This window comes from Trichosurus vulpecula, chromosome 9, assembly GCF_011100635.1.
Source record: "Trichosurus vulpecula isolate mTriVul1 chromosome 9, mTriVul1.pri, whole genome shotgun sequence".
NCBI classification, from domain to species: domain Eukaryota; kingdom Metazoa; phylum Chordata; class Mammalia; order Diprotodontia; family Phalangeridae; genus Trichosurus; species Trichosurus vulpecula.
In genome coordinates this window covers 151,453,769-151,469,408 of record NC_050581.1, presented here as the reverse complement: position 1 = coordinate 151,469,408, position 15,640 = coordinate 151,453,769, and the positions used below count along the sequence as shown (strand labels likewise).

The window sequence follows — 15,640 nt, the reverse complement described above, 5'->3', positions numbered from 1 at the left end:
ACATGAAGAAACAAAGAACTGGGAAAGTCAAGCCACTTGCCCAAGGTCATACCAACTAGCAGGTAGCAGAGTTAGGGGAGCTTCAGCCCAGATGTCCGGACTCTGCATTCATGATCTCACGATGCTGACTCGGCAAGTATGTCTGCCCGTGGGAATCTTTCCAAGGGTGTGAGTAGGTAGGGAATATGTTGAGGAAATGTAGGGAAATTGAGGAGAGTGTTAGACATGACAGATAACCTGCCTGGTTTTTCACTGACCTCAGATAGGTCGAGCCTGGCCAGCAGAGGAGGAGGGCTACTCTCTGACTATGGCACAGGGACAGAGATGTGCCAGGATCCAGTCCCAAAGAACAAAAGCAAGGGGTGCCCCCATGGCTTACAGGATCAAATTCGAACTCCTCCTGTGGGCATTAGAGGCATTCGCCAAGTTAGACCTGTGCTCCCCAGCCAACGTCATTTACCCGTCTTCCTCTTATCTTATTAACCAGTTGATCGCCAAGCATTTATTAGATGTCTGCTCTACACCAAACAGCATGGTGGAATGAATGGAAAGCTGAAATCGAAGCCTGGAAGATGTAGGTTCACCTCCCACATCTGGTACATAGTGACTGTGAGACTTTGGATACATTTAGCTTCTCATTGGGATGACCAACTTTCCAAGACTAGATGTTGAAGAGAAGGGAGAGGGAGCTTCCTCACTCCAAAGTTCCCCTTGCCAGTAAAATCAAAGATCCAGTCCCTATCTCTATGTGCCAAGCATTGTGCTAAGGAACTGAGAGTACAAAAACACAAAAGAAATTCTTCTTGCCTTCAAGGAGCTTACATTCAATAGGGAGAGATAACATGACTACATGGACGGATGTACCAAAATCAGACATGCGCTGGAGCCAGCCTGAACCAGATTGTGAGAGCTGATTGTTAAATTTTCACTGTAAGCATTTATACCGCAGACATCAGCAAACACTACAAATCAGGGCTTGATTTACTGGTTTTTTTTAATTGTCTAGTCTTTAGAGGGTGATGGAGAAACTTAATAATAAAAGTTAAACCTAAAAGAGGGTCAATAGTATTTTTTCCCAGTGAGTTGGTTATTAAACATTTACCAGCATCACCCCTGCAGAGAGAGACAAGGTAATTTGGAGGAAAGGCACTAGAAGGTGGATGGACCAAGAAGGGTCTCATGTAAGAGATGGTCCTTTAGCTGAGCTTTAAAGGGAACTTGAAGGTCTAAGAGGCAGTGGGAAGGAGGAAGGGCATTCTAGGTATGGGGGACTACTAGTGCGAAAGCTGGAGATGTAATGTAGTGGATGTGGAATGGTGCAGTTGGACCAAAGAGTGTTTGAAGGAGAGAAATATGGATAACAGGGCTGGGAGAGTAGGCTGGAGTCAGGCTGTAAAGGGCTTTAAATGCCAAAGAGAGGAGTTCCTAGAGGTAATAGGGAGCCAGTGAGGTTTATTGAGCAGGAGAATAATATGGTTAGATCTCTGCTCTGGGATGATCACTTGAACAGCAGTGTGGAAGAGAGACTGGAGAAGAGAGAGGCTTGAGGGGATGGATGTGAAAGCTGTAGGAAAGGAAGAGTTGTTAAGACTTGGCAGTTGGTGGATATGTGGGTTGCAGGAGAGGAAAGAGTTAAGGATGAAGCCGGGGTTGGGAACCTCAGAGCCTGGGAGGATGATGGTGTTCTTGACTGAAATAGAGAATTTCAAAAGAGGCCTGGGTGTGTAGGAAAAGATAATGAGTTCTATTTTGGACACACTGAGTTCCTTATAACCCCCTACAATGTCTAGGACAGGGATGGGCACCTAGCAGACACTTCGTAAATATTTGCTGAATTGAATTTTAAAAACATGGGTGACTAGAGAGACGTGGCCCAGGGCCATGGCCTCAACCAGGCAGACACCGGCCAGCCCTTCCTAGGAAGTGGGAGATAGAGCTGGTTTTTCATGCCTGTGGCTTTAGAAGAAAATCTTTAGTTCTCTTCCCTGCTCAAGCTTGGCTTCCCCTTCCTGCTCTTGGTGGGTTCTGTTCAAACCCAGGCTTGTTGGTGTAAGAAGCAGTGGTGTGTTTTAGAGACCTAAGGAGGTAAGGGGGAGTGGGTGCAGCCCTGGTGGGCCTGGTAGTGTTAGACCTAGTGAAGATGCCCCTGGGTCACCCAGTTGCATTACAGGCAGCATCAACCTTTACCTGTAAGTAGAGTATTCAGCTTCTTGAGGGTCTGTTTGGGGACAATGGGGTCCAGCAGTTGTATGATATGCCAATTCGATTCTAAATCTACAGAAGACAAGGAAGCTAGGAGGGATGGTTGACATTTGGAATGACAGGATCACAGATCCAAAAATCCTGCTAGGCTAGAACATTGGGCTAAACCTAATAAGATGAAATTTAATAAGGATAACTCATGGGATCACAGATTCGGAACTGGAAAGGATCTTGGAGGCATTGCATTCAATCCCTCATTTTATGTTTTTTGGAAATTGAGGTCTAGAGAGGGGAGGTCACGTAGAGAGTAAGTGGAATTGTCAGGATTTGCACCCAGGGCCTCTGGCTCCAAATTTAGCACTCTCTTTACTCTGCTATGTTGCATCTAAGCTGGAGAATGTCCAGAGGAAGGGAAACCAGTCATTGATGTGCCCTGAGGTAACTTCATGGAAATGAAAGACTTAGGGGTGCTCAGCCTTGAAGTAGGGTGGAGGGGAGGGGACACACGCGCTCTCTCTCTTCCACTATTTGAGTCTCTTTCCTGTCTTGTCTCCCTCCTTAGAGGGAGCTGCACGAAAGCTGGGATTGTCCTACTTCTCTCTTCATGTCCCCAGCCCTTGGCACAACGCTTTGTACCTAGGAAGTGATTAATACATGTCTTTTCATTCTTTCGTGGGAGAGGGATTAGGCCTGTTCAGCTTGATCCCAGAAGGCTCAAGTTGGAGCGATGATGGGTGAAAGTTATAAGCAGCAAATGTTAGCTCCATGCAAGGGTATTATCAGGAGAAAAATAGTAACAAACCCTAGCATGCAGATACCATTTTAAGGTTTGCGAAGTGCTTTACAGCATGGTGAGGTAAGTGTTATTATCCCATTTTGCAGATGAGGACCTTAAGAATGAGAGGGGGACTTGCCCAGGGTCACAGAGTTAGTAAGTGTCTGAGGCAGGATTTGAACTCAGGTCTACTAGAGTCATGTCTAGGACTCTATCCTCTGTACCACATAGAGAAAGAAACACATGGACCAGGCACATAGTGAGAGTGAGTGAGGGACAGCTGAGGGATTTCTGTTGCATCCGTAGAACATGAAAAGAATTTGAGGAACATCCCTCAAATTTTGCATAGATCCTCTTTGGTAAATCCATGGGCAGACACAGACAAGAGTTAGTCATGGAGTGGTTGCAATCTTTTCATTGGTCCCACATGCTTAAAAGAGTTATGATTTCATCTCTGTGGGTATATCCTCCACCAGACAGATTGCGACCCTTCAGTGACTCATTGGAAGGTCTTTGTGATCTCCTGCTGAAAATTTCCTCACCTTCCTGCCAGCCTTGCTCCACTAGCCTGATTCTTAAACCATAAGCCTACAGTCTGACTTAAGTCGGAAGCCTTCCTTAGGCAGAAGCCTCGATTTACAAACATTTACGGGTACTTACTAGACACTGTACTTAAGGCACAGAGGACAAATAGATGAAAATAAAACCATCCCTGCCCTCAAGAAGCTTAAATTCTATTGGGGGAAAACATGTACCCATCTAACAGTAGAGAAAGATGTACAAGAAATACAAAGTAATTTCAGCAGAAGGTACTAGCATCTAGGGGGATCAGGAAAGGCCTCATACAAGAGACAGCACTTGAGCTGAGCCTTGAAGAAAACTAGGGATTCTAAGTGGTGGAGGTAAAGGAGTTCCTCCCAGGCATGAGAGACAGTCTATGCAAAGACATGGAGACTGGAAATGGAAACTAGCTCATGGGGAATAGCAAGAGGCCTAGTTTAGTTGGAGTCAGGTGATTATAGGCTTTAAATGCCCATCAAAGGAGATTCTGTTTGATCTAGAGGTAATAGGGAGCCATGGGATGTTATTGTCACCACAGGTGAGTGATACCAGTATTATCTCAAATAACTCCACATGACAATGAGGAATCATAGTGTGAGGGGTAGGGCTTAAAGTCAAGGTTTCATATGTTAATACTTTAGAGATCTGTGGTTCTGTTGCTTTGAGTCTCACAGCTGACTTACTGCAGATTGCAACCCCTCTATGACTTGGTGAAGAGTCTTCCAGAGTGGTTATGAATGAATGAATGAATGAATGGCATTTATTAAATACTTATGGTGTGCTGCCTATCATGACAAGTGCTGAGATTTCAAATATAAAAGCAAGAGAATTCCTGCCCTAAAGGAATTTCTGTTCGAGTAATGGAGGTAATGCATATAAAGAAGTAGTCAAATGTTTTATGACTCTCACTTGGCTAAGATGGTCATAGACTCGTAGGAACACGGACTTAGCAGGCAAAGTTCTCTAGGATGGCATAGCCAGAGAGGTGAGTGACCCCCTCTCCACTACGTGGGCCAATAGAGGATAACTAAAGTGGAGTCATATACATTTGATATAAGTACCAGCCTAGCCATCTCTGGAGGTGTCTCCATAATCAGACTCCAAACATTTAGGGAAGAGGGCACTGGGATCCCAGGGCCTGGAAGGCAGCTGTTTTTTAGTGAAAGAGAGTGCGGGCTGGTGTCTCAGTGGAAAATCTGCTAAGCTATGCTGACCAGCGGGGCTCAGGGTCCCTCCCATCCAGTTCAGTTGGAGATGTGGGAAGCTGGGCTTTCAGCTGGCCTATTTCCCATGAATTCTGTTCCCGCAGGCTAAGCCCCTTGGCTCCTCAGCTCAGGCACTGAAGGAAACACCTGTCCCTAATCACATATTTCAGCAGTTTCTTCCTGTTCTTTCCTTGACAGCAAAATCATATTACGATTATTATTGGTGAGTCTTGCCAAATCCTCCATGCCACCAGCCAGTCCTGATGGCCTGAACTGCTTGGCTTTCAGATCCTTTTCAGATCCAGTTGCAAACAAGCCTTTCTTCACCCCCAAACCATAAAGTGAACCCCTCAACCCTTCTGTATCCCAGAGAGAGTGTCAAGTGCAATGAAAAGAGTAAGGGATGAAACAAGGAGGCTGTGTGATGGAGTGGAAAGAGCCCAGCAGAAGACGTGGGTCCCAGTTAGCTAAGAGAAGCATAGAGGCAGCTAGGTGGTGCGGTGGATAAAGTGCTGGGTCTGGAGCCAGGAAGATCTGAGTTCAAATCCAGCCTTAGATACTCACTAGCTTTTGATACTGGGCAAGTAACTTAACCTCTGAATGCCTCAGTTTCCTCAACTGTAAAATGGGGATATTAACAGTCCTTACCTCCCGGGGTGTTGTGAGGATCAAATGAGATAATATTTGTAAAGTACTCAACATAATGCCTGGCACATAGTAGGTGCTTAATAACTATTTCCTTCCTTCCTAAAGCACAGGTCTGACCGTGTCACTCCACCTGTTGAGAGTTGTCAGTGACTTAATATTGCTTCTGGGATAAAATACAAACTCCCCCATTTGATGTGTAGAGTCTTACTTTGCTAGGCTTATTGCACTTTGATCTCCTCCATGGTCCCACTAAACTGATGAACTTGCCATTGTCAGTATATGGCATGCTGCCTCCCACCTCCATGCTTTTGCCCAGGCAATTTCCCATTCCTGGAATGCCCTGACTCTTCACTACAACCTCTTAGAATTTCAGATTTCTTTCAAAGCTTAATTCAAAGTTCCACCTCCTATATGAGACTCTTTTGTATCGCACAAGCTGTTAGTATTCTCCCCCCAAATTACTTTCATGTGTGACAGTGTTACAGGAGTCACCAACGTCATTTGTGCTACTCAGCTTCTTTCTATATTTAATCTTATCCGCTCAAGCTCTAAGGTAATCCAAAGGTATGCTTGTATTTTCCTTATGAATTAACAAACATTTTAAACATCTCTCAATCAGTTAAGCTCAGAGCCTTCAAAATAGTTCATCAAATATTAATATTTTCTTCTTAGTGTTATTATACTGCATTATTATATATTATTTTAATAAACTGAAGCAATTTCCTTTCTCAATACTTTTATCTCTATATTAAATACTTTTATCTCCTAGGAATAGAGATTAAAATTCCTGAAAATACATTATATTAACAATGAAATCCATGATAAAACAAAGATATAAATATTTACAGTATTTTAGCTGTGAGAAAGCATTACCATCGATCATCACCAAAATGGCAGTGGATCTCTCCCTACTTCTACAAATACAATCCCGTCATTCATTTCACTCAAGTTACCAAAGTCTCTTCTTACTAATTCTTTTCACAATATAAATGTCAAAACAGTTCCACAGAAAGAGAAGACCTTTCTGTCTTTTTTCTGTCTCCTCTAATTTCTCTCCAATTGTGACAGAAATCTCATTTTCTCTTAAACCTTCACTTTCATTAGTCTCTCCAAAGATCCATCCTTCATAAATTTTCTGTGTTTCCTCATAAAAATAACAGTTCAAATAGTTCTAACAACAAAGAAGTTTCTCACCTCCTTCTTTATCTCTGTCTTTGCTGTAATTTCTCTCATAGATCCTCATAGAACAATGTTAAACTCATAGACACTCTCCTAGACTCCGCAGGAAGGAGCATCCCATAGAATGATGATAAAACAGTAACTTTTAGTTGCACTTCTTCTTTAAAAGACCATAACTGTCACCATACCTCCTTTAGGAAAGGATTTTTAAACACAGATGACATTTGTATTCAGGTAGCTAAATGGCACAGTGGATACATCTGACTTCAGACCCAAAATTCTATCCACTGCTCCACCCAGCTGCCCCACCTGGAACATAGCAGGAGTTTAATAAATTCTTCTCTCCCCTCTTTCCCATCTTCTCCCAAGATGGAGGATGTATTAGAAAGAAGAGAAATGGGAAGGACCAATTAGAAGGTTGTTATCAGTCTTCACAAAAAGTGATGAGTGATAGGGTGGTGACCATATGAGTGAAGAGAAGGGGATACGTTTGATAGCTATATCGGAAGTAAAACTGATAATACTTGCAACTGATTGAATATGAGGAATGAAGGAAAGAGAAGAGTCAGAAAAGAGAAGAGGCATCTCCCTCAGCCCATGATGGTTAATAAGGATTAGACAAATGGACGATGACTGAATGGATGGATGGATGTCCAATCCAATCCAACAGATATTGATTAAGCAGTTACTATATACAAGGCACTGTGTGGTTGCTGGGAGCATACAAACATGAAAAACATTCCCTGCCCTCAATCAGCTTATGTTCCACTGGGGAGCTTCTATCATAACAGATAGACTCTGATAGGCATCTTTTCAGGATGATGTTGCTGAGCCTCTTGGTCTTGAATAGAACATAAGCTGATTGAGGGCAGGCACTGTTTCATTTTTGTCTTATACCCCTAATACTTAGTGCCCAGCACACAGTAAGTTCCTAATAAATACTTGTTATTTGATACATTTTGCAGGGATCCAAGTTCTCAAAATGTCCTGCCTCCTTTCTACTGTGGTTGAGACCTCCAGAGGGCAGGATCTTAATCCAATATAAACTATTTGTCTGTCGTTTGTCTTATAAAACTATTAAATTATAAAATTATTTAAGATTATATAATATTATAAAACTTATGAAACTGTTTGTCTGTTGTTAGGCTTAAAATTAGAGTGTGCTTAGAGATCATTCAGATCTACCCTCTTATTTCACAGATGAGGGAAAAGAGGACCAGAAATACTTGTCAGTGGCTACATGGCACCCCATCGGGTCCAGAACCCTAGTTTTCCTGACATTGGTCCAGTGCTTCCACAATACCACACTGTAGGGTTCATGATTTTAGTCTCATTCAGTTGCAATAAGATTGCAGAAACTGGTATTTAAACTATATGGAGCTTCTTTTTTGCCCTTTCCCACGATGGCATGGGAGAAAGAGCCTTGGATTTGAAATCAGTAGACCTGGGTAGAAACCCCAGCTCTGCCACTTGTGACCTGTGTGACCTTGTTCAAGTCACCGAACCACCTTGGGCCTCAGTTTCCTCATCTGTAAGATTGGAATAATAGCACCTGCTGTGCCCACCCAGCAGGGTTGTTAAGAGGGCATAGTATGTGAAAGACACTTCAGAAACCTTGGAGTGCCATACAGATAAAGGAGTGTTACTGCTGTTGTTACTATGACTGGTGTTGATCTGTGGCTCTCTGACACCAACACTCTGTGTGGCCTTGGGCATGAAACTTCTCCTTCCCATGCCTCAGTTTCCTCTTTTGTCATTTCCGACTCTGAATTTTCTTGTCCTTATTCACTCAGGTCTCCCTAGCACTAAGGGTGTACAATTCTGCATATGAAGTTAATCAGAGCAGTCCAGAGACAGCCCCCAAGGCACAAGGTCTTGCCCTGGCTCCTTCCCACTCGCCTTTCTCCCCTGGGAGTCTTGGCCCTTCCCAGGCTGCCCTCCGCCCCTCGCCTTGCTCCTGGAGCTCTGTTGCCCTATGGCCTCCTTCTCTACCCCACCCCCGTGTTTCCCAAGACTGAGTTCCCTGCACAGCCCCAGCCACAGAAAAGAAGGTGCTTTGGTTTGTTTTGGTTTGGTTTGGTTTGGTTTGGAATCTCTCCTGCGCTGCTGCTGCTCTCCCCTTGCTTCCCCCTTCCCCTCAACATGTCATCCTAGTTATTATGGCATCTTCTGTGAATCCTGGGGTCTCTTTAAGGGGCTGCGTGCCTCCTGCCAGAGGAAGGGAGAGTGGAATGCAGCAACATAAGCCAATTCGTTCCTCATCCACCTGTCCCAGGCCTATGCCAGGTCAGGGTCCCAGGAGCAGGCATCCCAAGAAGCCCTACACCCTGTAATGTGCCATGCCTGGGATTGGGTGAGAGTTCAGTCTCCCATTCATAATCTCATAGTATTGCCTTTGGCACTGGATTGGAACAGCAGGGAAGGCTGGATGGACACCAAGTTCTCCGCTTAGCCATGCTAAGCTCCTGCGCTAATAGCATTTCATGTGTTTTCTTCTTCCTGTTAATGGGAGTGGACAAATTCAAGGAGTGCTGGCTCTTCTTTTCACTGTTGACTTTGGCACAGATCTTCCCTGTTTCTTTCCTCTGTCCATACTGCCTGCTGCAAGGGGCAAGAGGAGGCCAAGGGGTCAGAGATCACTAGCGTCAGGCACAAGGCTGACTTGGGAAGGCAACCTCTCATTTCTCCCATTACATAACTGTGGTCCCTTCCAAATGTCCCCAAAACCCTGGAATCAGAAATAGGGTTGTGGAAGCTGAGCTGTTCTATTCTGAAGGGCACAAGAAGGGTGTCTCCCACCCCCACCTGCCTCTTGTCCCTCTGCCCACCCTTAGCCCATGTCTGAATTCTTCACTGGCATCTTGAGTCTCCCTACAAGCCACTTCCTTGTTACTTCCCATCATGCACCGCGCCACATTTTTGAGAAATAGATGACTTTGCTGTTTTGACAGGCTGCCTGAAATTCCCACCATTAGGGTTATTCCCTGGGGCCCTTCTGGATACATGTAGTTTGGTTAAGGAGTTCGATTGCCTGAGTGTGGGGAGGTTTGGGTGCAGAGGCAACCATGGGGACACTGAGGGTACATTGTCCCAGCTGAGTTCCCACACTGGGAGGCCCTGGGGAAGAAGAAGCATCAGTGGAGTCCTGGCTGTAGGATAGGGCGGTGGTGAGAGGAAGAAGAGGTACAGTAAAAAGAGAGGCAAAGAGGAGTACTGACAGCAAATTTTTCTTCCTTAAACGTTTGTTTGAAATGGTGTTTTTAAAGAGTGAAATTATAGAAAAGCACCTTGTTCCTTCAGCATATGATAGGAGAAAACCCTGGATTTAGGGTCAAGGGACCTGGTGTGTACCTGTTGGATTGGGGTGGGGAGAGGTTAGAAGCAGAAAAGCCAGCAAGGAAGTTGTTGAAAGTGGAGCTTGTGATGGTGACAGGAGTGAAAAGGAGAGGACAGAGAGGAGGGACATCATGAAAGACTTGTCAGGATTTGGTGACTGACTAGAGTGGTCTATTCACTCTTCCCTCTCCAAATCTACCCATTCTTCAGAGTCCAACATAAAGCAAGCCTCCTCCATGGAGCCCTCCTTCATTAACTGCCCTACTCACCTTAACTTACATGAATGCCTTCCTCCTCTGATCTCCTAGAGCCCTTAATGTCTGTGGTGCTAGGTTTAAAATCAGGGGACTTCACCTTGGAATCCCATTTCTTCTCCTTAGAACTTGGGTGATTTGAAAGAAATCACTTCATATCTCTGGGCCTCTCTCCTCATTTCTGAAATGTAGAGATTAGACCAGACGATATTGAACATCCCTTCCCACCTCTATAATTGTGTATGGACTATAGCCTTCATATGCTTACTTACATGTATATGTGTTAGTTCCCCTGCCTCTGTGAATATAAATTCATTAAGGGCAGGGACTCCCTGATGCCTTTTTTGTCTTTATATTTCTAGTGCCTGGTGCCTAGTAGGTGCTTAATAAATACTTGTTGAATTTGAACTGGACACTTAGCGTTTACTTACCTTGTACCATTGCCAAATGATTTTCCTAACATGTAGGTCTGACCATGACACCCCCTATTCAATAAACTCCAGTGGTTCTCCGTCACCTCTAGGACCAAATAGAAAATCCTCTGTTTGGCTATTAAGGTCCTTACCAGCCTGGCCACTTTCTGTTTCTCCATTTTTTTTTACTGTTTAGTCCTCTACTCTATGAGCCAGTGACATCAGCCTTCTGCACATCCCTTGAACACCACATTCTATCTCTCATCTCTGCACTTTGCCCTGGCTGTCCCCCATGACTGGAATGCTCTCTCTCCTTACCTCCACCTACTGGCTTCCTTCAAGACTCAGCTCAAAGCCCACCTTCTGCAGGGGGCTCTCCCCATCTCCCCCACTGCCATCTATCTGCAATTGCCTTTATTTACTCTGTACATATATAGGTAATATATGTGTTTTTAAAAGGTGAGCTCCTTGAGGCAGGCACCATGTTTTTTGCCTTTCTTTGTATCCCAGTACCTAGCACAATGCCTGGAATATAGTAAGTGCTTAATAAACGTTTGTTGATTGGCTGACTTCATTTATTTTTTTCATGGATTAATTTTCCTACTAGATGGCAAGCTCTTTGAGGATAGGGACCCTGTCTTACTGGCAGTGAGGTGAGTAGTGGATAGAGTGCCAGGCCTGAAGTCAGGAGGACTCAGCTCCCTGAGTTCAAATCTGCCTTGAGATACTAGCTATGTACACTTAATCCTGTCTACCTCAGTTTCATCATCTGTAAAATGCACTGGAGAAGGAAGTGACAAACTGCTCCAGTATCTTTGACAAGAAAACCCCAAAATGGGGTCATGAAGAGTCAGACGTGACTAAAACGTAACAAGCCCTGTTTTACTACACCTTTGTATCCCTAGGATCTAAAAGGAGCGCCCTGTACACAGCAGACCCACAACAAATATCTGTTGATTGATTGACTAGTCTTCAGATCAGCTGGGACTAAAATGATGAGCCTGGACCTGGGGCTCAAATTCCTTTTGAGGGAGCTCAATTGAGCTATTCCAGGGGTACCCTCCTCTCCAGTGGTTTTATATATTTTGTCTTCTTTTTCAGTTTGCCCAACTGGTGGCTATCTACAAGAATCTTGGAGGAGAGAAATTTCCTCTCATTGAACAGACATTCTACCCCAACCACAAGGAGATGGTAAGTAGTGGGGAAGGCATCTGGCTGAGGGGAGACGTGGGGGGTAGTAAGTATACTTGAGGCACAGATGACTCCTTTGGTGATGAACTGAATTCAGATTGGGGGGAGAGAGGCATAAAACTGAATTGCTTTCGATTCTTAGCTTTAGTTAACTGTCTCCTGCCATCGTTATGCCAAGATGAAATTAGGCAGAAGAGAAAGAATACATTGTCAGAGAATGTATGCTCCTTCAGGAAGCTGAGTCTTTTTCTGGAGGGGGGAAAATCTCCTTTATTTAGCACTGAACCTGGAACTTAGTAGGTATTCAACAAATGCTTATTAAATGAATGGACAAAATTGAACAGATAGACCCAGGAATCTCACACCTAGATTTGGAGTTGGAAGACTTGGATCCTATTACAGGTGTTACATTAGGAAAATTATATCATTATTCAATTTCTCAATATGTCAAATGGTGATAATAATACCCACCTCACAAAGTGATCCTAAATATCAAATAAAATGATAACATACATGTCTCTGCTGCTTTAGGCATTATACCATGTTTTATTCATAATACTATTACTATCTTCATCAGGCAGATCAGGAAACTGAGGTTTAGTGAGGTTAAACAACTTGTCCAATGTTATACAGAAACTAGGCAATTTGGCCACACAGTACGTAGAATGCTAGGCCTGGAGTCAGGAAGACCTGAATTCAAATCCAGCCTCAGCCACTATATGTCCCTGGGCAAGTCACTTACTAGTGTTCTAAGCAACTCTCTAAGACTGTAAATCGTTTTTTTTTGCAGGGGGGAGGGCAGGGCAATTGGGGTTAAGTGACTTGCCCAAGGTCACACAGCTAGTAAATATGTCAAATGTCTGAGGCCAGATTTGAAAGACTGTAAATTGTAGAGGAGGTATCAGCCTGCACTGGTAGAGGGAATTTCCTCACTTGCAAGTTCCCTGTACCGGTAAAACCACAGGTTCAGTCTCTACATCTCTCTCTATGTGTAAGACACTGTGCTACAAAGAATAAAGCAAAACAGTTCCTCATCACTCAATAAATGTAAGATGGCATTCTTACTGTCACAATGACTATGTATCTGGTTCTTCTGGTTACCTCCCACTTCCCCTAGACTGCAGCTACCCTGGGATTCTTGGAAGGGCAGGGTGCAAGATGACTTGGTAGAAATGTGGCCTTGTGATACAATGGGAAGAACCTCGACTGGATCTGAAATTAGAAGACTTGGGTCCAAATCTTCACTTTACCACTTGCTCTCTGCGTGATCTTAGGCAAATTACTCCCACTTCTCTGGGTCTCAGATGAGTTTCCTCACCTGTAGACTGAAGTAGTTGAACTGGATGGCTGCTAAGGCCCCTTCTAAAGCTATTATCTAGACTGAATCTAGACTTTTTCTACATGACAGCTGTGTGTTCAAATCCTTTCTCCTTCCCCTCAACCACTTCTCTCCATTTTCAGAGTCAGAGAGTAGGTGCATGGTTTTTCTCTACTGGCTCTGTGTAGTCAACAAGTGACTTTAAGACAGTACTTGGAAGCAGACATATTGCCCAAGTCCTAGAATTCATAGGATCATAGATTGCTAGATCTGGGAAGGACCTTAGAAAAGAATGTTTTAGAGTTGGAAGGGACCTTAGAAATGATATAGTTCAGCTTCCCCTCCTCCTTTTTCTAGTTGAGGATACTGAGACCTGGAGAAGAGGATTAACTCACATGAGATCACAGAGACAATCTGAAGAGTTAAGCCCAGGTTTCTTGACTTGGTACCACATTACTCCCTTACCACCGGTTCCTTCTCTTTTCTTTCCCCTTAATTTCAAGGGCTGGAAGGCCTTGAGAAGTCTTGTCTCTGGGCAGGCCTGCATCCATGTAAGAGTTTTGATGTTCTTGACCATGGGTTGACAACTTTTTAAAAATAATGTGTCAAGATTCTGGTCTCTTTCCTTCTTTTTGGGCCAGGTGTGTATGTGGGGACAGGTTTAAAGGAGGCTTTGTGAGCAAGGGAAGGAGATAATTTAGCTGTTATCAACTCTTGACTCTTGAAGATGGGATGGGATGTAGGGAGAAAATAGAGGAAATTGATTGTTTTGAGCACCTAAGTAGCATGCTGAGGAATACTCTGTATTGGGTCACTGAAGATACATGCTGTCTATAATATTAATAAATCCAGCTCATCTGTTATCCTGTTCACATGAGTATTTCTGGAATAACTGACTTGGACTTCACGTTAGCAAAGGATTAAAGGTATCACAGCCATCCTATCATTGTATACCCTACCTCTGCCTCCTGGGACATAGTATAGGATGGTGGATAGACTGCTGAACTTGGGGTCAAGAAGGCCTGGGTTCACTTGCTACTTATGTGACTTACGGGCAAGTCACTTTTATCACCCTGGGCCTCAGTTTTGTCATCCATAAAAATAAGGCAATAATACCTGCAATACCAACTTGTGAAAAAAATCAACTCCTTTCTTTGACATCCCAAGGAGAGGAGACTTCAAGAGAAGCAGCAGGATATGATGAAAAAAGAACTGACTTTGGAGACAGGTTCATATTCTGCCTTTGTCTTGTGCCTTCTGACAAGTCACCCTCTCTGGGCCTCAATTTCTTCATTTATAAAATGGAGAAGTTGGAACAGATTGCCTCTGTGGTCTCTTCTAGGTCCAAATCTTTGATTCTGTAGGTAGCTCCAAGTCAGCCTTCCACTTAGCTGCAATTCTTTCTTCATGTTTCATTTATAGTGAGAACATTGACTGGTACCAGTCAGTTCCTCCAACAGCATTTCCACTCATTGGACAACACTCTCACGTTTAGAGTGCCAACAGCCAAGTTCAAGTTTATAGATGGCCTAAAAACTGATTCTTTAGTCTCTTCTGATTGCACCATAGACACGGGACTGCGGATGCCCAGGATTGAGGAACACTCAGTATTTTTCTTTGTTTCTGAGTTGCCACAGCCAAAAAATTGAACACCAAGTGGCCTGATTCCTGGTGAAGAGCCTTTCTGCACCTAACTAGAGTGCCTGCCCTCACAAAGCATCTATAGTGTCGGAGGGAGCATCCAAACTGGTGGGAATCACAGATGCATTTGAGTAGCTTCCTTGTAAGGGTGCCAGTGCTGGAGAGTTAATTATGCAAAGAGCTTTGCCAATTTGACTGTGCTCCATAAAGAGTAGCAATGACTCTGAACCTGGCAGGGGGATGGCGTGATAAGTGGAGGGACTCCCAAGATTTCTGGTCTTTCTGATATTCCAATGTCCAATGCTCAACTTAAAACAAGCCACCATTTTGAAGGACAACGTTAATCTCTTTGAACTGTCTCAAGGGGCCGGAGCTACTTCTAACAAAGTCAGAATCCAGTTAATTCACAATCTGAGTCTTTAAAAAGACCAGAATGTGGTCCTGACCTATTTCAGATTCCAGCGATCTATGCCTAGGACCCTCCTCTTCCCTACCTGGAAGCCCTATCTGAGGCTTATTGGATACTGAGGAACTAAGCAGCAACCAGTCAGGTGCTCCAGGGCCAATGGAGGCCTCTATTCTCCCTTCCTGCTCTTTGCTATGCACCAAAAAGAGAACACTCGGTGCCTGTGAAATGGAGTATTCTCCCCCAGGAAACACACACACACACACACACATACACACACACATTACCTACACCCCTCTCTTCTCAGTGGCAATCTGAACTTCTCAAATGGGAGAGAGAAATAGAAACACATGCATTTTAAAAGCACAAAGCTCCCTAAAACAAAATAAAGCTAAAACATCTGCCTTGTCCATCTGCCAGGCCCTATGGAGAGTCAGAAAGTTAGAAGAAGTGATGGCTGGCCAGGGACTCCTGGGAAGTTTTAGTTTCTACCTCTGATAATTTCAAAAGA

The 15,640-nt window shown here is 44.0% G+C and overlaps 1 protein-coding gene across 1 annotated transcript in view; it reads left to right on the top strand.

The window, feature by feature from the left end:
* SYN2 (synapsin II) overlaps positions 1–15,640 on the top strand; it is a 93,898-nt gene that overhangs the window by 11,776 nt on the left and 66,482 nt on the right. The window contains 1 exon segment of the mRNA XM_036739656.1: positions 11,675–11,764. Coding sequence (XP_036595551.1) covers positions 11,675–11,764 — 90 coding nt within the window.